This window comes from Rattus norvegicus, chromosome 15 (assembly GCF_021556685.1).
Source record: "Rattus norvegicus strain SHRSP/BbbUtx chromosome 15, alternate assembly SHRSP_T2T, whole genome shotgun sequence".
NCBI classification, from domain to species: Eukaryota; Metazoa; Chordata; class Mammalia; order Rodentia; family Muridae; genus Rattus; species Rattus norvegicus.
This window is the reverse complement of record NC_141548.1, coordinates 5571235-5593300: the sequence shown is the minus strand read 5'-3', so window position 1 is coordinate 5593300 and position 22066 is coordinate 5571235. Positions and strand designations below refer to the sequence as shown.

General features: G+C 43.1%; 1 protein-coding gene and 1 pseudogene across 1 annotated transcript; one reads left to right on the top strand and one right to left on the bottom strand.

Moving 5' to 3' along the window:
* Positions 1 to 4422: 4422 nt before the first annotated feature.
* Positions 4423 to 4722, bottom strand: LOC148000707 (small integral membrane protein 14 pseudogene; annotated as a pseudogene).
* Positions 4723 to 12899: 8177 nt separating this feature from the next.
* On the top strand, positions 12900 to 20082 carry LOC134482176 (uncharacterized). The gene is made up of 5 exons (XM_087586957.1): positions 12900 to 13041; positions 13782 to 13944; positions 15092 to 15223; positions 15681 to 15857; positions 19492 to 20082. Exons 1-5 carry the CDS (start codon positions 12909 to 12911, stop codon positions 19574 to 19576), a joined length of 690 nt encoding a protein of 229 aa, XP_087443083.1. The 5' UTR covers positions 12900 to 12908; the 3' UTR covers positions 19577 to 20082.
* The last annotated feature ends 1984 nt before the right edge of the window (positions 20083 to 22066 follow it).

Genomic DNA, 22066 nt, shown 5'->3' with positions numbered 1-22066 from the left:
TTCTATTTCCTTAGGAGTTATGGGGTTGTTTAACTGGTTTATCTGTTCCTGATTTAACTTTGATACCTGGTATCTGTCTAGGAAATTGTCCATTTCCTGAAGATTTTCAAATTTTGTTGAATATAGGTTTTTATAGTAAGATCTGATGGTTTTTTGAATTTCCTCTGAATCTGTAGTTATGTCTCCCTTTTCATTTCTGATTTTGTTAATTTGGACGCACTCTCTGTGTCCTCTCGTTAGTCTGGCTAAGGGTTTATCTATCTTGTTGATTTTCTCAAAGAACCAACTTTTGGTCCTGTTGATTCTTTCTATGGTTCTTTTTGTTTCTACTTGGTTGATTTCAGCTCTGAGTTTGATTATTTCCTGCCTTCTACTCCTCCTGGGTGTATTTGCTTCTTTTTGTTCTAGAGCTTTTAGGTGTGCTGTCAAGCTGCTGACATATGCTCTTTCCTGTTTCTTTCTGCAGGCACTCAGCGCTATGAGTTTTCCTCTTAGCACAGCTTTCATTGTGTCCCATAAGTTTGAGTATGTTGTATCTTCATTTTCATTAAATTCTAAAAAGTTTTTAATTTCTTTCTTTATTTCTTCCTTGACCAGGTTATCATTGAGTAGAGCATTGTTCAATTTCCACGTATATGTGGGCATTCTTCCCTTATTGTTATTGAAGACCAGTTTTAGGCCGTGGTGGTCCGATAGCACGCATGGGATTATTTCTATCTTTCTGTACCTGTTGAGGCCCGTTTTTTGACCAATTATATGGTCAATTTTGGAGAAAGTACCATGAGGAGCTGAGAAGAAGGTATATCCTTTTGCTTTAAGATAGAATGTTCTATAAATATCCGTTAAGTCCATTTGGCTCATGACTTCTCTTAGTCTGTCGACATCACTGTTTAATTTCTGTTTCCATGATCTGTCCATTGATGAGAGTGGGGTGTTGAAATCTCCCACTATTATTGTGTGAGGTGCAATGTGTGTTTTGAGCTTTAGTAAGGTTTCTTTTACGTATGTAGGTGCCCTTGTATTTGGGGCATAGATATTTAGGATTGAGAGTTCATCTTGGTGGATTTTTCCTTTGATGAATATGAAGTGTCCTTCCTTATCTTTTTTGATGACTTTTAGTTGGAAATTGATTTTATTTGATATTAGAATGGCTACTCCAGCTTGCTTCTTCTGACCATTTGCTTGGAAAGTTGATTTCCAGCCTTTCACTCTGAGGTAGTGTCTGTCTTTGTCTCTGAGGTGTGTTTCCTGTAGGCAGCAGAATGCAGGGTCCTCGTTGCGTATCCAGTTTGTTAATCTATGTCTTTTTATTGGGGAGTTGAGGCCATTGATATTGAGAGATATTAAGGAATAGTGATTATTGTTTCCCTTTATATTCATATTTGGATGTGAGGTTATGTTTGTGTGCTTTCATTCTCTTTGTTTTGTTGCCAAGACGATTAGTTTCTTGCTTCTTCTAGGGTATAGCTTGCCTCCTTATGTTGGGCTTTACCATTTATTATCCTTTGTAGTGCTGGATTTGTAGAAAGATATTGTGTAAATTTGGTTTTGTCATGGAATATCTTGGTTTCTCCATCAATGTTAATTGAGAGTTTTGCTGGATACAGTAACCTGGGCTGGCATTTGTGTTCTCTTAGGGTCTGTATGACATCAGTCCAGGATCTTCTGGCCTTCATAGTTTCTGGCGAGAAGTCTGGTGTGATTCTGATAGGTCTCCCTTTATATGTTACTTGACCTTTTTCCCTTACTGCTTTTAATATTCTTTCTTTATTTTGTGCGTTTGGTGTTTTGACAATTATGTGACGGGAGGTGTTTCTTTTCTGGTCCAATCTATTTGGAGTTCTGTAGGCTTCTTGTATGCCTATGGGTATCTCTTTTTTTAGGTTAGGGAAGTTTTCTTCTATGATTTTGTTGAAGATATTTACTGGTCCTTTGAGCTGGGAGTCTTCACTCTCTTCTATACCTATTATCCTTAGGTTTGATCTTCTCATTGAGTCCTGGATTTCCTTATGTTTTGGACCAGTAGCTTTTTCCGCTTTACATTATCTTTGACAGTTGAGTCAATGATTTCTATGGAATCTTCTGCTTCTGAGATTCTCTCTTCCATCTCTTGTATTCTGTTGGTGAAGCTTGTATCTACAGCTCCTTGTATCTTCTTTTGGTTTTCTATATCCAGGGTTGTTTCCATGTGTTCTTTCTTGATTGCTTCTATTTCCATTTTTAATTCCTTCATCTGTTTGATTGTGTTTTCCTGGAATTCTTTCAGGGATTTTTGCCATTCCTCTCTGTAGGCCTCTACTTGTTTATTAATGATTTCCTGTGTTTCCCTAAGTGTGTTCATGTCTTTCTTGAAGTCCTCCAGCATCATGATCAAATATGATTTTGAAACTAGATCTTGCTTTTCTGGTGTGTTTGGATATTCCATGTTTGTTTTGGCGTGAGAATTGGGCTCCGATGATGGCATGCAGTCTTGGTTTCTGTTGCTTGGGTTCCTGCGCTTGCCTCTCGCCATCAGATTATCTCTAGTGTTACTTTGTTCTGCTATTTCTGACAGTGGCTAGACTGACCTATAAGCCTGTGTGTCAGGAGTGCTGTAGACCTGTTTTCCTCTCTTTCAGTCAGTTATGGGGACAGTGTGTTCTGCTTTCCGGCGTGTAGTTTTTCCTCTCTACAGGTCTTCAGCTGTTCCTGTGGGCCTGTGTCTTGAGTTCACCAGGCAGCTTTCTTGCAGCAGAAAATTTGGTCTTACCTGTGGTCCCGAGGCTCAGGTTCGCTCGTGGGGTGCTGCCCAGGGGCTCTCTGCAGCGGCAGCAACCAGGAAGACCTGTGCCGCCCCTTCCGGGAGCTTCAGTGCACCAGGGTTCCAGATGGTCTTTGGCTTTTTCCTCTGGCGTCCGAGATGTGTGTGCAGGGAGCAGTCTCTTCTGGTTTCCCAGGCTTGTCTGCCTCTCTGAAGGTTTAGCTCTCCCTCCCACGGGATTTGGGTGCAGAGAAGTGTTTATCCGGTCTGTTTCTTTCAGGTTCCGGTGGTGTCTCAGGCGCAGAAGTCCTGCCACTCCTGGGCCCTCCCCCACGGGAGCCCAGAGGCCTTATACAGTTTCCTCTTGGGCCAGGGATGTGGGCAGGGGTGAGCAGTGTTGGTGGTCTCTTCCGCTCTGCAGCCTCAGGAGTGCCCACCTGACCAGGCGGTTGGGTCTCTCTCTCACCGGGTCTGGGAGCAGAGAGCTGCTGCGGGCCGGGATCCGCGGGTGTGGGACTTCCGGTAAACACAGACCGTGCCTCCTAGAGAAATTCTGCTTCCCTGTCCCAAGCTCACCAGGCAGCTTTCTTGCAGCAGAAAATTTGGTCTTACCTGTGGTCCCGAGGCTCAGGTTCGCTCGTGGGGTGCTGCCCAGGGGCTCTCTGCAGCGGCAGCAACCAGGGAGACCTGTGCCGCCCCTTCCGGGAGCTTCAGTGCACCAGGGTTCCAGATGGTCTTTGGCTTTTTCCTCTGGCGTCCGAGATGTGTGTGCAGGGAGCAGTCTCTTCTGGTTTCCCAGGCTTGTCTGCCTCTCTGAAGGTTTAGCTCTCCCTCCCACGGGATTTGGGTGCAGAGAACTGTTTATCCGGTCTGTTTCTTTCAGGTTCCGGTGGTGTCTCAGGCGCAGAAGTCCTGCCACTCCTGGGCCCTCCCCCACGGGAGCCCAGAGGCCTTATACAGTTTCCTCTTGGGCCAGGGATGTGGGCAGGGGTGAGCAGTGTTGGTGGTCTCTTCCGCTCTGCAGCATCAGGAGTGCCCACCTGACCAGGCGGTTGGGTCTCCTCAATCATGTTTATTTAAAGTATTAACATCAGAAATTTTTAATGGGAATTATTTTAAAAAATCATTAAACAACCAAATCGATTTTCCTATTCTAGCCATATAAGCCAGCTGGACTTTGTAAGGAAAATGATCTAAAGCATCAGTGTCAAGGACTACAGAAAACTGCCACCCACAGGTAAACTGCCACAGTAAAGTGACTACAGCATGGTTCTGTCATTCATACCAGACAACCCAGAATAAATACCTTATAAAAAGAATTAAAATCTATCCAAACAACTTAAAATACTTAAATGCAGAAACCTTAATTTTCCTTCAGTTGGGCCAGAAACCACCACAGACGCTATGGTCAGTGTTCCAGGGAGAACGAGTGGAATGTTTAAGCCTAGGCCAACCAACATAGCCCTCGACTTTTCAAAGAAATCGTTTACTCAGGTATACTGTAAACAAGGACTGTGGCAACACAGGAAACAAAGGCAGTTGGCAAGTGAAACTTCTAGAAGCTCATGAAAACAATACCATCCAAACTGCAGATGGAAAAGGAGAGACAGGTAGTGCCAGGTTCTCTGCAGTCGTTCGGTCCTGCAGGGTGTCAAACAATCGCTGCTTCCCACACCAGGATGTTAGCCCACAGGAGGGGCTGGCGGGACCTGTCCACTGTGAGGACTGGAGGGCTTTCCAGGAAGGCTGAAGCCTCTCAGGTTAGGAGGCCTCAGTAGAAAGAGGAGCACAGCGATCACCATCCAGGCCATCAAGATCACAGTGATGCTGATGCCACTGTCACCGGAGGGCCCTGGCAATTCCCGAAGGCATTCTGTGTCGGTACAATAGGCCCGGGACTGCCGGAGCAGATTGATGAGTCTTCTCATGGCGCGTTCACGAGAGCAAATACATTCACAGGGATCAAATCCTCCTTCAGTCATGGTTGGTTACCAGCTTGATTTTACTCAACTCTTTAAAGCCACCCAAACAAGTGGTGGGTGGGGAGGGAGGTGGCCTGGAGTATTCTGGACGCCCCTGTCGCTGCGGCTGCTGCTGGCCGCCACCCTCCTCCCCTCCGGATTAGATAGTCAATGTCACTCTTAGCCACTAGACCCGGATCTGCGTTTTGCCTTTTGTATGGGTGGATCACGAGGTTGTCAAGTGTGGGCAGAATCTGGGAGACAGCTTTGCCTATCGAGGTTGGTGTTAGTCTTTGTATGGTTGCCAGGAACCAATTCCAGATCCTCTGGAAGAACAGTAAGTGATTTCAACTGCTGTGATATCTTCCCTGCCCCTTCCTCTATACTTTGATCTTTCTTTCTTTTTTTTTTTTCTTTTCCGGAGCTGGGGACCGAATCCAGGGCCTTGCGGTTTCTAGGCAAGCGTCTACAACTAAGCTAAATCCCCAACCCCATACTTTGATCTTTCTGTAGTCTCTCTGACTCCATCTGCCATAATGAAAACTTCATCTCATAAAACACTGTGGACAATAGCTACTGTGAAAAATACCATAAGTTGACAGAGCCTCCATTTTCACATAAATATATAAACACATAAATACCTAAAGAAACACAGAGACACACATAAACACAAGCACAGAACACACAAAGACACACAGAGACACACACAGCCCAAGTCATCATATTCTTTAGTAATTCTGTCCAGAGCCAAGTGGTTATAGGGATAGAAGAAAGTACAATTCCCAGCAATTTCAACTGAATATCATGTAATGCATATTTATGAAATGCATACTTCACAGTATTTTAGGATTCGAGTACATTATACTATCTATCCTTTATTTTCAAAAGTATCGAAAGTTATGAAGAGAATTCCAGCCTAGTATCAGACTTGTGTCCATCAGAATCAGAACAGTTTGCTGTTTGAAACTTTCTTTTATTACAACTGTTTCCTAATGTCACATAGGAAAACCGGCTTCAGCCAGAAATGCCTTTAGCTACCACATGCATCTGAATCTCACCCTGGGAAAACCATGAGAATCCATGAGAGAATGTGTGTGGCTCTTTGATGTCCAGCTTTCCTGTAGGTCTCTTCTGGCTTGCACGAACACCACTCCTTGATTCCTCCCTCTAAATGGCCGTGCAACCTTCTTGCCTTGCTCTGCTGCTGGTCACTGACAACTTGAGGAAGGTAAAAATTGCCTAGTGTGTTAGTGAAGCAGGCCTTTGAATGTCGCTCTGAGGGGTTTTGGGGAGAGAATCGACGTAGAGCAAACTCTGAATGGTGGTAACACCATAACTCTCAGGCCAGGTGCCTGCACTGAATGGCACAGAGAGGAAGCTAAGAGCTAGAATTTCCCTATTTCTGCTCCCTGCTCCACCCACATGGTAAGAGTCTCATTCACATCCTGCCAGCCAGTCCACTTCTACCAACTGCACCTCTCACGGCTACACTCACCCCTTCTAGGATGGAGTCTGTGCTTCCCGACTCTGAGCCAATGGAACCCTCCTTTCTTAAAATGCTTCTGTGACAGAATGGGAAACACGACCAGTGCAGTCACTGCTTCCTTCTGCCTTTTGCAGTCTCCTCCCGCCTGGTTCCCTCACAGCCTTCGCAGTCCAATGTGTCTATAAGAAAACAGGCTAAAGATGTCACCTTAATTCTCCTTTGACTTGTCTCTGGGAAGAGCCTTTTGCTACATCAGCCCAGATAGAAGAGTGAACGAGGAAAAAGAGAAGAGAAGACAGTAGATGGCCTAGGCAAGGGATAACTGAAGTTCTCCTTGTAACACAAGCTACTTCCCAAGATATTACCACTAATCCAGTTTCTGTGTCAATATGACCCACAAAACCTAACCACCTATCATTAGAGCACATTTGCTGACAAAATTTTGTTGCAGTTAAATTTCTATTATATGTCTTTCAAAACACATCTAAAAGTGGAGTGGGCTTTTCCAGCTAGATTCATGACCTCCTCTCTCCCACACAGCACCCATATTCAAATCACCTGTGACATCTTGTTTCCTAAACACAGGTATGGCTGTCACTTTTACTTTTCTCCATGGGATAGTTTAGGTAGAATGACCTGACCACACCTGTCCATCAATGATTGGCCTTCTAGCTTTAATGACTTCGAAAAATTTATGTTTGTTGATAATGGAAATCCTCCCACAGTATAAAGTCATTTGCTCCTGCTCTCAAACAGAGGAAAAGAAAGAGAGAGAAGGTCTGCCTGCTAGGCATAGTCAAGGTAGGTCAAGGCCTGTTGGCAGATTTTTCAGCCTGCTGAGGTATGGAACCTTAAGAGAAGGTGTACTTGAGGCTTAAATTTCTATTGACCTTGGTGGATAAAAACGAGGTAGTTTGGGGGATGGGAATGAATGCATTGTTTATTTTAACAATTTGTTTCTGTCAGCTTGTGGTTATGCTTCCCACAGTGCTATAGTAAAATAGGGCTTTGAGAAATGTGCTTGTTGTTTCCTTGTACCCACCAGCAGCCCTTTCATAGCTGTCTCTTTCCTCTTTTTTTGGCCTTTCCTCATCTGCCCCTCAGAGAACCTTTCCACTTCCTACCAGTCAGTCCACCAAAGTAGGGCCATGCCGTTTCAGGAAACTGGAATTTCTGAAAAGCCCATTGAATATGGAAAGCAATATCCCCCAGGATATGTCCTGCAGCTCAGAGTAAGATGTTGCAAAAAGAGGATAACTAACTGATCTCCCACTTTGTGCTTTCAAAAAGAACAAATACTTCAAAACCATAGTTTCTTCCGCCTCTCCATTACAGAATCTGATTTCAGCCCTGCACACTGTGCTCTCCTGGATCCATGGATGCTAAGCTGCAGGTTCTGGAGATGCCAACCACTCAGATGAATTCAATGTCTGCTCAACTCAGTCCATTCATTCTCAGTTCCTGGAGTCAATCCGTCCACCGACCCAGACGCCCATCGCCGATCGAGAGTATTCCACGCAGCGGATCGAGTTCCAGCAAGCAGAAGGATCTTCAGTCACAGAGCACATTGCGGAACTTTCCTGACATGCTGGACAGAACTAAGAGGATAGTGAGAAACAAGTTTGTGAAAAGGATCCTATGTCGCCATCTTCTGGGAAAATACAGAATTACATCCTATTACCTTACTTTGGAGTCTGAGGCTTCCTTCTAGTCTCCCATGTGCCTCTGTTCAAGACATAGATGCAGATATTCACAGCCAACCATTGGACTAAGCCTGGGGACCACAATGAAAGAGTTAGGGAAAAGCCTGAAGGAGATGAAGGGGATTGGAACCCAATATGAAGAACAACAATATCAATTAACTGGAGCCTTCAGAGTTCCTCGGGACTAAACTACCAACTAAAGAGGATATGTGGTCCCGGCCATGGCTCCTGATACATATAGTGTAGAGCATGTGTAGCAACAACTGGCTCATCTGACATCTCTGGGATGGGAGGCAACTGGCCCTGTAGAAACTTGATGTCCCAGAGCAGGGGGATGCTAGAGGGGTGAAGTGGAAGTGGGTAGGTAGGTGGAGGAGTGGCCTCTTAGAAACAAAGAGGATTGGGAGGGTATGGGGGTTCAAAGTGGAGAGACCAATGATGGGGATGACATTTGAAATGTAAACAAATAAAATGACTAGTGTATAATAGATGGTGACAGATGTCTCCATAAGGACTAGATATTCATTATCTGTAACAGGTTCATTGAAAGTCAAAATCCATAACTGTTGTGACTTACTTATTATTGAAATTTCACATAGATGAACACAATCAACATTTTAACTTCTCTCCTTGCACCCATAATAAATCATTAGTTACCTTTATAAAACAATTTAAAAAGCAATTAGTGTTTCTACTCTCTTAGGCTTCGATACAACGCCTCATTTTACTGTCCCTCTCTATGTTCCCTCCATTGCTGCCCTCTCCCTGTCTCTTCACATTTCACATTCCTATCCCTGACAGTGTCCCTCAGCAATCCATGAGTGAACTTGTACTTCCCTAAATGAGGACAGTCTGGCCCACGTCCCTAGACCCTCACACTAAACTGATCATACAGTCACACAGATTGAAGAATCAACAGCTAACACCCACACCCACATTTCAGTGAATATGTATCCCATTTGTCTCTTTCAGTCTGGATTGTCTCATCCAGAATGACTTTTACTAGATCCATTCATTGTCCTGCATAGTGCATGCTTCCTTTTTGCCTTTTGTAATTGTTAAGCAGCAATGCAGTGTGTAAATGCACCATGTTTTCTTTATGCAGTCATCCGTTAAGGGACAACTTAAATATTTCCAAATTCTAAGCATTATAAATGAGCTTCACTGAACATGGTTGAGCAAGGGTCTGTATTCTAGGATGAATCAACATCTGGACATGAGACCTGGAGTTGTATCTTAAGGTACAACAATTTTCACCTTCCTGAAGAACCATCATACTGATCTCCGAAGTTGCTGTAGAAGTTTGCCTTTCCACCAGGAGAGTATGAATGTTCCCCTTGCTCCATAACCCAATCAGCTTGAGTTGTCACATGTGTTATTAACCTTAGTCATACTGACAAGTGTGAAAAGTGATCTCAGAGTAATTTTAATTTGCATTTGCGTGATGTAGAAGGATGATGAATATTTCTTATGAATTTCTGTCATTTGAGTTTCTTTTATTATGAATGTTATGCTTAGATATGTAGCACTTTTTAATTATTTTTCTTCATATACAGTGTTTTAGTTTTTCCAATATATATTTATATTAGCCTGTTGGGCCCTACCTTGGAGTGTTTCCCTTCCCCCTCGCTGTGCCTTTCAGCCTACTATGGCCAGAAGTTGTTTACACCCTTGGCAGCTTCTCTCGGTCCCTGATTTGGGGCCAGGACCTTCCATGGCACCCATTCCTCTTGCTGAGCCTTTCAGCTTCTTATTGTTAAGAAGTTGTTTACGCCCCTGTGTTGGGGCCGGGACTTGCCACGATGCAGATTTTTCCTGTTTTCCTATTTTCCTGGTTGGGGTTTTCACCTGCTTTATTGTTTTTCCACGGCTTTTGCCTCTGGTATATAAGGAGATCTCAGTAAAGCGTGGACAGCCTTCTTTTAACATGAATGACCCGAGTGTGTGTTTCTTCTTAACTCTTATAGGCCTATGCCCGGTTCTGAGTGTCCTGATGACACAGGCATCATCAAATGGAGGTCCCACCAAGATTGGAAAAGAGAGGACAACCTGACGAGATGGTCCCAGGAAGCCGGCCAGTGAAGGAGGGACGTATTGGGGAAAATGGGCCAGGAAAGGTCCCAGTAAGCAGGATACAGAAGCACCGTGGGCATTGAAAGCACGTGCAAAGAAAAATAAAGATTTGGGGTACTGGTGAGTAAACCTTGTAAAAAGGGACAAGGTAATAATGGTCAAATGTTTTTGTGTACGTGTTCTTTTAGAGTTATGCTAAAATCTAGAGAAGCAAAGTTAATTCTCATCGATGCTTTTAGTCTTTGGACCCTGATTAGAGACAGTTTACACCCTAGACAAGAGAGAAAATGGTTTGAGAAAAACATTCCTCCCAGACTCTCCACAGATGCTTTGGCAAAAGAAGGAAAGTGAGATTAAGCTTTTTAAGAGCTCTCCTGGGGACATCCTGCCTCCTTGCTGGCTCCTATTGGAGAAGTGCTTATTTCTGGTTCTGTGTCCTTTAGGTAGGGTATCTGCGTCCTTTTGGTGGGACACCATCTAGCTCCTTCCCTCTATGTCTATTGTCTGTCCTTGTTGCACCAAGCTGTCCATGGATGTCAATGTATGTCTGGGTTGTGCTTCTTGTTGCTTGAATGTTTTGTGTTTCATGTTTAAAAGAAAAAATGGTGAAAACTTTAAATGCTGGTTGATTTCCCCCTTGATTTAGTTTTAAGTCCTTTCAAGAAAGGAACAAATAAATAAAACAGTTTCAATTGACCTTTGGAGCCCAGCATCCTAGATAACTGGTTATCTCTGGTGTTAACTGCCATGTGTGTCTCTGACTGAATCCTGCCTCAATGGAGGAATGTAGCTAGGAGCCTAGGTCTATCCACTGGGGAAGCTCCCCAGGGGGCTGGCTCAATGTCTACACTAGCTGGCCTTAAAGGTGCCAGCAGCTTCAAAGCTTCTATGGTAATGGAGCTGTTAGCTGTTTCTCTTAGAGAAATCTTTGACTGTGATATTTGGAATCAACAGGTAACAAGGTGCTTCTTTTAAAATGACAGCTAAAGAAGTAAAAATGGTGTTTGATCTAAGTACTAAAGATATGTGTAGTCACTTCATTTTTTTCTGTTTGGTTTTAAATGTATAATAAGCTTTACATGTCTTGGCTATAAGTGACTGGCTTTTAAGTTATTGGGTATGGTTGAAAATTTGTAATATTTGTAATAGAATGTTGGCTTAAAAAAGGAGTCATTCGAGAAAACACGTGGCATGTGCCAACCCAGGGAAACAGGTCTAGATTGGGATAATATTTTAATATAACTCTTATCATGGAAACCGGACTTGTAAAAGAATTTAGGGCAATGTCTCTTTGGTGAGGTATTAGAGCCTGCAATATCGATCCTTCATATGCAAGGCTTGGCCGTCATACTTTATAGCATGAGGAATGGACTTGGTGTTTTGGAGAGACTGGATTTTGGAGGATAGTTTGGTGGAGGGTGAGTTTTGCTTTCCAAAGTTATGGCAGTGCTCTGATGTTACAAAGGAAACTTGAAGATTGTGGCTAATGATTGCCAGTGTTACATTGACTACAGTTTACAGTCTGATCACAGACAGACCTCGGAATTCTAACTCACACATATCTGTGCTTAAGAAAAAATCAAACAGGTGTAGATTGTCACAAGGGTTGATGAGGCTATGGAACTTATAAGAGCATGACAGCCTGCTTCCTCCAACTGCTATTTCAAGAAATACATATAGAATTATTATAGATTTAAAAGATTGGTCTTTTTTTCTTTTCTTTTCTTTCTTTTTTTTTTTTTTTTTTTTTTTTTGGTGCTGGGGACCGACCCGGGGCCTTGCTCTACCACTGAGCTAAATTCCCAACCCCTAAGAGATTGTTTTTATACTGTTTCTTGCACTCTTGGGTTGTTGTGAAATATTTCATTTCTTGTGTTTCCTTGGGTTTTGTTTGACTTGACCATACATTTGTATGCCTTTTTGAAAGAAAAATGTACTAATTTTTATTTATTTTGGTGAATTGTTCTTTGGATGACTTTTGTCTGTGGTTCCTCTGAATGCAGTTCCAACGGTGGCCAGAGAGACACCAGATACTGAGTTATAAATGATGGTTAAGCACCCTGTAGGTCCTCAGAGTGAAGCCAGCAGGTTGCCCAGGTTGAACTCCAATTCTAGCTCCCAGTGCACCATGATGTGCTACAGCTTCTCTGCTTCCTCCTGCTCTTCCTTGGCCAGCAGCACCTCTGCATTCTGCCCCTCCATGGCTCTCGCTTGGGTCTCAGTTCCTCCCTCACCTTTGGGGATTTTAACTTTAAGAATGGACAGAAAGTTTACAATTTGATGTTTGCTCTATACCTGAGAAGCTTTTTTGCCAGGAAAAGGGAGTTTCCATTGCACAAAATGGGATGGTAAGACAGAGATTTCAGGAAAAAACATGGGTGAATATATTGAAACCATGACCCCTCTCAAGGCACAATCCATGAAACAACAGGTCCAGCTTGCATACATTTAAAGGAGTAGGAAAAAATATTGGCCTCTAGGGAACAGTAAAAATTGTGGCAAATGGATTATATGTCACATGCACGGACCCTGGATTTATACATTTCAGGAAGAAGAATATCCCTCATCCACGGTCTTTAGATCTTTGGCTGTTAACCAAGATGTTCTATCCATTTCAAGGCCTGATACAACTCTCCCTCTCCTCAGCAACTGAGTTGTAATGAAGGAGTGAGAACTCTGAAGCTCTGGAAGGAGAGTGAGCGAATGGGTGTTCCCTGGCTCAAAAGTGAGTCTCTGGAAAAGCCACTGCAGAAACTGGTCAGTCTGGGTGGAGGTAGTTAGCAAGTAAGCTATGGCATTTCCCAGTGACATCACCGGTAGTGTCTTCCTTGGAAATTCTCTTGTATCCAGGAGACACTAGAATGTTCTGTGATGTCAGCAGTGTTGTGGTGACACCAACTGCCTGAGCGATTTCCCTTCATTTCCTAATGGGTTCCCGAGGAGGCATGTTCTCCAGGATCCTCAGTCTCTTTCGGAGGGACAATCATATCCATGCAGGCACCAGACCAAGGCAGAGGGAGGCTAGCCTTCCATCACGTTGGAGAAGAAGACGAATGGAAAGGTCCTTGAGGAGGTCAAGTGAGTACTGGGCAGGGCAAGGGGAGCTCCCTGGAGGAGGTTGGCTTGTGTTGGTCCTTCCAGGAGTAGGACGTATGATTTAGAGCCTCAGTCTTCCTAATGGCTGACCCAGACACAATAATTTCTGATCATTAGTTTGACAGAAAACCAAGAACTGTTATATGTCAAGGGGCTTTCCTTGGATCTCTTTAGTGTCCTGGGCAGTGTCAAAGAATACCAGGATGAGCCTTTATAAGAATAACAAAGTGTCTCTTCCAGGATCGGCTGTTGAAACACTTCATTCTCAGCAGTGTCCTGTAGATTACTTGGGTAATTGATGCCAAGAGGGATACTCTCCTGGTCATATATCAAGGTCTCAGTTACTTTGTCCTTGAACACACATGATTAGGGATTCAAGATGTTAAGCAGTTTGAACTCAAGGACTTACCTGCCTCACATCAGACATTAGCTGAGAAGGTCCTCCAATTCTTCTTGTTTAGGCCAGCTTTAGAATTTCAGTGACAGAGGAATGGATTTAGGAGGTGTGGTCTATATCTATGATGGCATATGTCATCATATGGCTCTGACGGTGGGAACAGGGAACTAGCTGAGTTCAGCTTAAAGATAGCTTTCTTGCTCTGTCAGGGATTCACTGTATCTGTAGAACTGTTCATCCTCAGACTTCTGTTTAGAGTAAGCATAGTTTTTCTTGACACTGTGTCCACATATATGCCTGTTTACTGGTATTTATCTACCTACAGAGTTTGATCAGAAGGCATCGTCCCAACCCTCCACGACACCTGTTGAAGAGGAGAGAATGAAGCGTTTAGAGAACATCAAAATTGCTCTCCAGAAGATGCAGAAGGAGAGAGATGAACTCAGGAGTATCCTGGCCGATTACCCGGGAAAGAATTTAAATGACAGGTAGTCACAATGCAAGTTCTGTTAAATCCACATTTCCTCACATCACAGTAGGCTACAACTCCAGGGTGTCCTCATGGTCAAAATCACTTTCCTGATTGCATCAGAATGTGAAGTTCAGATGGGAATGGGATGGTGGCACAGGCTATTTTAATTCCTACAAACGTAAATCATAGCCTGTGGCCTGATTGTATCACTGCTGAGAGTGAGGGTAGTAGTGTGTGTGCTCTCATTGTGTGGTTTAAGGAGACTGGACAGGTGTTGGCTTGTGGGAATTTCTAGGTGCTCTGATTATGACCAATCATTGTTGTAATTGACGTGGAGATGCTTTGGGTTCAATAGGTCCTGTGATGAGCTGGAGGGACCCAATCCCACTTGCTGCCTCACAGTGTGTGACTGGACTGACAACAGGGGATCATTGGTTTTCTCTGATTTTATTCATTGTATTTGGAGATAATGCCACATCCTTATATTTAATTGGCATTCTAATTGTATTTGAGAGAGAGAGAGAGAGAGAGAGAGAGAGAGAGTGTTTTGTGTGAGTTTGTGTGTGTGTATGCATGTGTGAGTGTGTTTGTGTGTATCACTTAAGATCTGGGTATTCTATGTATTGATTTGGCCTGAGAATTATCCTGTGTCAATTTCCATGGCATGATAATGATGAGGGTGAGAGCCTCACTGTGAGCAGTAGAACATTTCACATCTGCTCAGGTGGACGCACATGGAAATCTCCTGGTGCGTGTTATAAATTCTTTTCCCTGTAAATACTGTTCATGTTCCTTTGGGTTTTCATGTAGCAATAGATTCTATGATTGAGAATTGTTACCTAAGAACAGGAGAATAGTCTTCATGGGCTTAAGTTGGAGCCTGGATTGTGACACAGGGTCCTCGAATGTTCTTGGCAAGCTAGTCTATTCCTTCAAACCCCCTCAGGGAGCTCAAGCAAATCAGCTCCCTCCTTCTGTTTCCTGGCACTGCTGTCTCCGTGTTCACAATACTAAACTTAATAAATATCAAATGACCCAGTACCAAGAAGCAAGGGCGTGGCATGTCCTAGGCTGGGGTAGTTCAGGATTCAGTCTGAATTCATGTAATTCTTGAATCCTTCATTCATAATGTTATTTCATCTTTGGACCATGCCTTACCACAGGAACAACTTTGAGTCTGAGATGCTCACGATGCAGCACCAGGAAGTGATGACCGACATGAAGAAAATGAGCGAGCAGGTCAATAGAGCTTTGGTCAAATGTACACACCTCACACTGGAAAATGACTGGTACTGGTGAGTAACTTACAAGGTTGTGACCCCAGCACAGGGCACAGCATGTGTCAGCCCATTCTTATCTTTGAAGTAAAGTAGGATCAGGCTTTATAGGGTTTGAAGCAGACAAGGAAGCCTGTGTCTAAGGAAGGCTCTAGGACACACAGGACACAGAAAGATTGGCCTCCAAGCGACATTCTAATAAAATGGACAAATAAGCACACATGGGGATTAAGTCCTCTTCTGGGAAAAACTTGAATCAATGGTGTCAGGTTTTTGAGAAGTGCCCTGAGTCTTCTGGAATGTGGCTCTTTTCTCCATTTGACCTGTCTCTAGGTCATGCTCCATGGCTACTGTGGACTTGGACTATAATCTGAGACTCTCTTCAGATCAGGACCCTAGAAGAAGTAATGGACTTGGAGACGTGGGAGGAAGTTGGAGACTGGCTGGGAGTCACCATTTTTTCTTTGTGTCTCAGCCGCAGCTTCTGCCCCCTCCTAACTGAGTTGTTTGAGCTGAAGAACAATGCCCAGAGAGCACGGCATGAGAACAGGGAGCTTCTATGGGAACAGATTGCACTGGAAGAGTCTATTAAGGAAACAACAAGGTTCTGTGGGGAAGCCAGTATGAAAATCCGTGTAACAAGCAGCCTCAGGTAGGATGAATGAAGCATCAAGGGCAGGTTTTCCTGATATCTAAGCATAAACCAAGTCAAACCAGTTTAACCTTTCTCCACCTTATCCAGACACTCTCCTGGGTCTCATCCAGTTGTTCATCTCTTTGAACATTTACAAAACTTTCTGTGATGTTAGCTTCATGCAAGAAACTGGAGGGTTGACAACCAAATCCTCCTGCTCAACTAGAAAATGCATTTCCTTAAGGGGGATCTGTTGATCACACATTGCACACTTACATGCCATTATGCTAGAGGGATGCCATGAGGTAGCCGTCTTTGTAGTGCACAGAACTGATTAGAGTTCAGTTCAATTGCCAAAAGAATGGCTCTCATTGTCAATCATGATGGGGCTTGTGAACTTTCTCTCCTTTTCCCCGTACATTGAAAATGGTCCCTCCTGCCTGTCCAAATCGTGGTTTCTAGTGACAGAGCTTGAGAAGCAGTTTGTCCGTCCTGTTTTATGTCAGTGTTTTAGTGTTCTTTCCTGTGGCTTATGTCCTGGAGCTGACTGGATGAACAGGGATGTAGGAAAGACTTCTCTCAGGGTGAGGGTTTGTGTGAGATGTGTGAGGATTAGAGGGATATTTTTGTCCAGCTCTCTCAACCTAGTGTGCCCAAGAAGTGCATTCCCTACACAGGTTTACTCTATAAGGGATGGATAGCAGTGTCTAAGCTCTCACTTGACACATTTCCTTTGCCTCATCTGCATTCAACAACTGTTCTTCCAGCATGATGGCCTCCCCATTCTTTTCTGCTTCTCACTTATGATTTCTGTTCTCTCTCTCTCTCTCTCTCTCTCTCTCTCTCTCTCTCTCTCTCTCTCTCCCCCTCTCTCCCTCTCTCCCTCTCTCCATCTCTCTCTGACTCTGTGTGTGTGGGGGGGTGTTTTTTGTGTGTTTGTGGGTACATATATGTGTGATCATGTTTATGACTATGGTGCATATTGTACTTTGGAAGTTGTTTGTTTTAATTGTTTGTGATATGGGGGTCTTATATATATAAGTGTGTGTATATGTGTGCTTTTTCACATGTGTGTGTGAAGTCATCAAGTTTCTGAACACAGACACATATATATATTTATATATATTGTATAAGTCTATATGTGCATATTTAGAAACATGTAAAAGTATACACACACTAACACACACACACACACACACACACACACACACACACACCACAAACACTCTGAGAGAGAAAGAAGAAGAGAAAACATAATCTTTCCAATTACATTTTAAACTGTTCTTAATGGGGTCTTGATCACTATTCAAACTATTTACACTGGGAAAACTATTCATAAATATTGATATTACTTGGAGAAAACTTGAATAGGGTACAGGGATGTGAGGAGAGGCTGCTGTGTGAAATCTATATACCTCAGTATAGAAACTGATGACTCAGAGCTCTTCTGCCTTCTTTGCTCTCGGTGTATAGTAACACTGGAAGGTCATGTGGCTTGTTGTGTCTTCTCAGCATCCTGGTTATGTTAATCATTACCTGCCACCACTTTCTTTCCAGATTGGCCTAAACTTGGTTGAATATACCTTGGCTTTGGAGTTTGGACTGGAATTTGTTAATTGAAAGATTAATTTGCTTAGAGTTGAATCTGCAAGCAGAAGATGTCCAGGAGTTATGCTGAGGTGGAATCACATCTTTGCCTCAGACAGAAACTTAGGCTCAAAATCGTCCAAAGCACTCACCCTGTGCTGTGTTGTGGCACTCTTAACCATTGTTATTCAAAATCATTTGATCTGAGTGAAAATCATCTGTAAAGAGGGTTTAGAACAGTGATGACCCTCAGACATTGCTGGAGGTGTCAAATGGGTAGCCCTGTGAGAAGCTGTGTACAACTCTTGTGAAAGTTCAACCTTTTGACACAGCGATTCCAGAACAAGAAGTAGGTGTGAGCAGAGAAACTGTGGCATATTAGTGTTTAGTGGTTCACCTCAGAGCAGCCATGAAGCAAAATTACCCAGATGTCCATCAGTCAGAAAGTGAAAAGGTACAATGTTGTCCAGCCCTTCCATGGACTGCGGCTGAGTTTGATTATACCTGCCAGCATTTGGCTTTGAATTAGCCTTCTCTTACTCGAATTATATCTGATAGCATCCCAGTACAAGTTTTACCTTGGATTGTGGTTATGGAGATTTCCTAGCTGTTTGTGCTGGTAGTTTGTTTCCCCTGTCAGGTACTGTATGGTAAAGGGACCTCATATTGGAAAATGCAGCTCACTTTGCATGCACTGGGAAACAGTGAGCAGAGGACTGAAGAGGCTCACCTGCCCCCCCCCCCAGTGCTCTGTTGCCTGAAATCAGCCTCCTGTGCACGGCCTTGTGACCTTGCTAAGCAGGCTTGGCTAACAGGCCTAGATGTCACATTTCTAATTTCTGATTTTCAGGGGAATACACTTTATTGGCTGAGCTGTCTTTAGGCTATGCTCACTGTGTACTTACTCCACTCCAGGTTTTTTTTTTTTCTTATGCCACAATAGTAGACTGGGTGATCCCTTCTATTACCATTAACTGGGAAACTAACCACATTCTGCAAATTACTCTGCTTGTATATGTGAACAAATATATTTGGGTGAGTTCAAAAGTGTGTATGTCTGGGTGTTTGTCTGTCTATGTCTGTATACATGTATGTCTCCATGGACAATATAATCTTCTAATGACCAGGATGAGGAGAAAATGGAGGAAAGTCTGCAGGACCCCCTGAATCAGCAAAAACTGGTCACTGAGCAAAAGGCCTAGTCTGAGAAGATGCAGCATCATTTCGGTGTCACTGAGAGGATTTGAAAGCACAGGATGAGAGGACCCAAGTAGATTCCCTGTACTTATAAACTGTCTTATTGGGTGTGTGACTTTCTCCATAGTTCTCAGCACCTGTCACCTAGGAGCAGCTCAGAATATTTTTCTTGTCCATTTTAAAAGAAATTCCGTCCATGAAGTGTATGTGATCCATAGAGATTCTGGCTATTGTGTACTGATCCCTCCAGTCTGTGCTCTCTTGTATTATCTGAGCCCAGTGCCTTTAGGTCTCCCCACAAATAGTTTTACGATACACATAAACAAAGGAGTGGTATAGTTTATTTTCTGCATGAGTATCTCCTTTGGACTTCAATGCCTACCCTCGGCAAGATTTCCATGCAGCATATTCTTGCCAAGTATAATATCACTTCAGTGTTCATGTACTTCTTGAGATATTGTTCCTCTGGGTCTTTACAGATTTTGAGGTTGTCATGTGGACCCCAGGCATATTCCTGCACTGGAGGAATTATAATAGTCTTCATTTCAGTGATGGCCAGACTTCCAAGGCCTTCCTATTGTTTTCTAGTTTGTTCATATCTCTCCTCATCTGACATTGAGACATTGCTACATGATATTAAAATATAATGTATACGTATGATTGGAATTATCTGCTGTTCACTGTTTAATTTTTAGCAGTTTTAAAAGCTGGGAAAATATGCAGGCTTGTGGGATCTCTTACCCTTCTCTCTTGGGCATGAGAGAATGACCTCAGATGAAAGATCATCCTGGATTATCCTGCTGAATTGTGCTGCTGTGTATGGGATAAGTGACATGGCAGGTTCTCACCAGGCCTTTTCCACCCCTAGGTCTGAACACTGCAGCAGAAGCTTTCCCAGGGCACAGAGCAGGATTACAGCTCTCAGAGACAGGACTGTCCACCAGGAGCACTGAGGGTGCAAAGATTGACACCACCTCCCACATCTCAGTCCTTGTAACCATACCAATCTTGGGCTAAATTTGAAAGACCTTGAGATGTGGCCAGGAACACGCCTCACGTTTAACCTTTTGACGACTTGTCCATCAACAACCAACCACTCCAAGTGAGGCAGGTCTACATTCATCTTGAGGAGATTTTTACCATCTTACCTGCCGTTCTGCTGTGTTTGCAAGGCCAGCAACAGGCTGGAGTTATATGTTGAAGAATCAGCAGGAATTGAATGCTGACTAATTTACTTGTTATATTTGTTTTTAGTTTGAAGTTTGGTTTTATGCATTTGGTTTTATTTGTTTACGTTTGAAGTTTTGGTATTTATTTGTTAACTTTAGTTTTTTAATTAATATGCTATATTCTTAAGGCTATATACATTGAACTCATTGACTCCCCACTTTAAAGTGTTCTCGAATAAATCAATTTTTGCCAATAAATAAAAATGTGACCTTTAACCCTTCACTCACAAGACCGTCCTGAGTCGTGTGTGGTTCTTCCTCCTGTAACAGCACAAGTATAAGGCAACAGTGGTGCTCTGCAAGTCTCATGCAGCTTAGGCTTTACCATCAGTTCACAGCCAGCCAGAACTGCACAGGAAACTGTGCTCTTGATGTAGACAGTGTATCGTGCTCTGTGGATCCCACATACATGACGAAAATTATCCTTGCTTTATCCTTGTGCTCACAAATTTAGCTTCCTTTATAATGACAAACAAAGGAGAAACACAAGTATTTCTCTAATACATTAGAGGAAATAAAAACATTCAGTATAGGAATATAAAAAGCGATCAGGACACACAGAGCTGTATGCCTCTGCATTCCTTATAATAAAGCATCGGTTATAACTGCACATTTATTGAATTCCAGCAATTTTGGAGGAACGATATTTTTAAATTTTTTTATTAGATATATTTCTTTACTTACATTTCAAACGTTATTCCCCATCCTTGTTTCCTTCCTTAAGCCCCCATTCCCTTCCCTCTCCCTTCCCCATATGTGTATCCCCTATACATCCCCCTTATTGTTCACCACTATTCCCCTGCACTGCCCCTGGAACATTTTCTTTATTGTTTTTGTTGGTTTGTTTGTTGTTATTCTTTTTCTCCCATTTTTATTAAATTGGGCATTTCTTATTTACATTTCAAATGTTATTCCTTTTCCCGGTTTCCTGTCCATCAGCCCCCTAACAACTCCCCTTCCCGTTCTAAATGGGTGTCCCCTCCCTGTCCAACCCCCATTACTGCCCTCTCCAACATTCCCTACGCTGGGGGTTCAACCTTGGTAGTACCAAGGGCTTCCCCTTCCACTGTTGCCCCAACAATGCTATTTACTGTTACCTACGCAGGGTCAGTCCATGTGTCAGTCCAGTCTTTGGGTAGTGGTTTGGTCCCTGGAAGCTCTGGTTGGTTCTTATGGGGTTGCAAGCCCCTTCAGCTCCTTCAGTCCTTTCCCTAGTTCCTCCAATGGGTGTCCCGTTCTCAGTTCAGTGGTTCGCTTCAGGCATTTGACTCTGTATTTGACATGTTCTGGCTGTGTCTTTCAGGAGAGATCTATATCCGGTTGATGTCAGCATGCACTTCTTAGCTTCATCCATCTTATCTAGTTTTGGTGGATATATATCCATATCTATATCTATATCTATATCTATATCTATATCTATATATCTATATATCTATATCTATATCTATATCTCTATATCTATATATCTATCATCTATATATCTATCTATCCATCTATCTATCTATCTATATGGACCACATGTGGGGCAGGCTCTGAATGGCCGTTCCTTCATTCTCTGCCCTAAAATTTTCCTCCCTATCCCCTCCTGTGAATATTTTTGTTCCCCCCTTAAAGGAGTGAAGCATCCACATTTTCGTCATCCTTCTTGAGTTTCATGTGGTTTGTGCCTTAGATCTCGTGTATTTCGAGTATAACTAAGAGGCGAGGATGCAAAAGAATCAAATGAATAGCTTGAGGCCAGAGGTTAGTGGTGAACACCAGAGGGAAAGATCATTCTTCCAGAAAGAATTGGCAGGTTTCTGGTAACTCAGCTTTACCAGACTACTTGTCTTGGGTCCACAGAACTCTCTGAGTTGCCAACACCAAGGTATGTTACGCCTACATACACTGGACAGTGTAGAAGGAGATGTCAAAGCCAGATGTCACATTTACACCTATGTAAATAAAAAACAGAGATCATTTACCCAGAAAGGATTGCATACAGGTAGCCAACGCTAGGATAAATTATGGGAACCTGAATTAACTGACACATGGCCTCCTAGAGTCAGATAAAAGTACCTGCTTGTTTTTATTGATACCCTTTCTGGGTGAGTAGAAGCTCACTACATCGGACTGAAACTGATCATAGAGCAACTAGAAAGCTCTGCTAGGAACTTTCCTCCTAATTTTGCCACTCACTAGGAATGCTGTCCTATAATAGCCCAGCTCTCACGG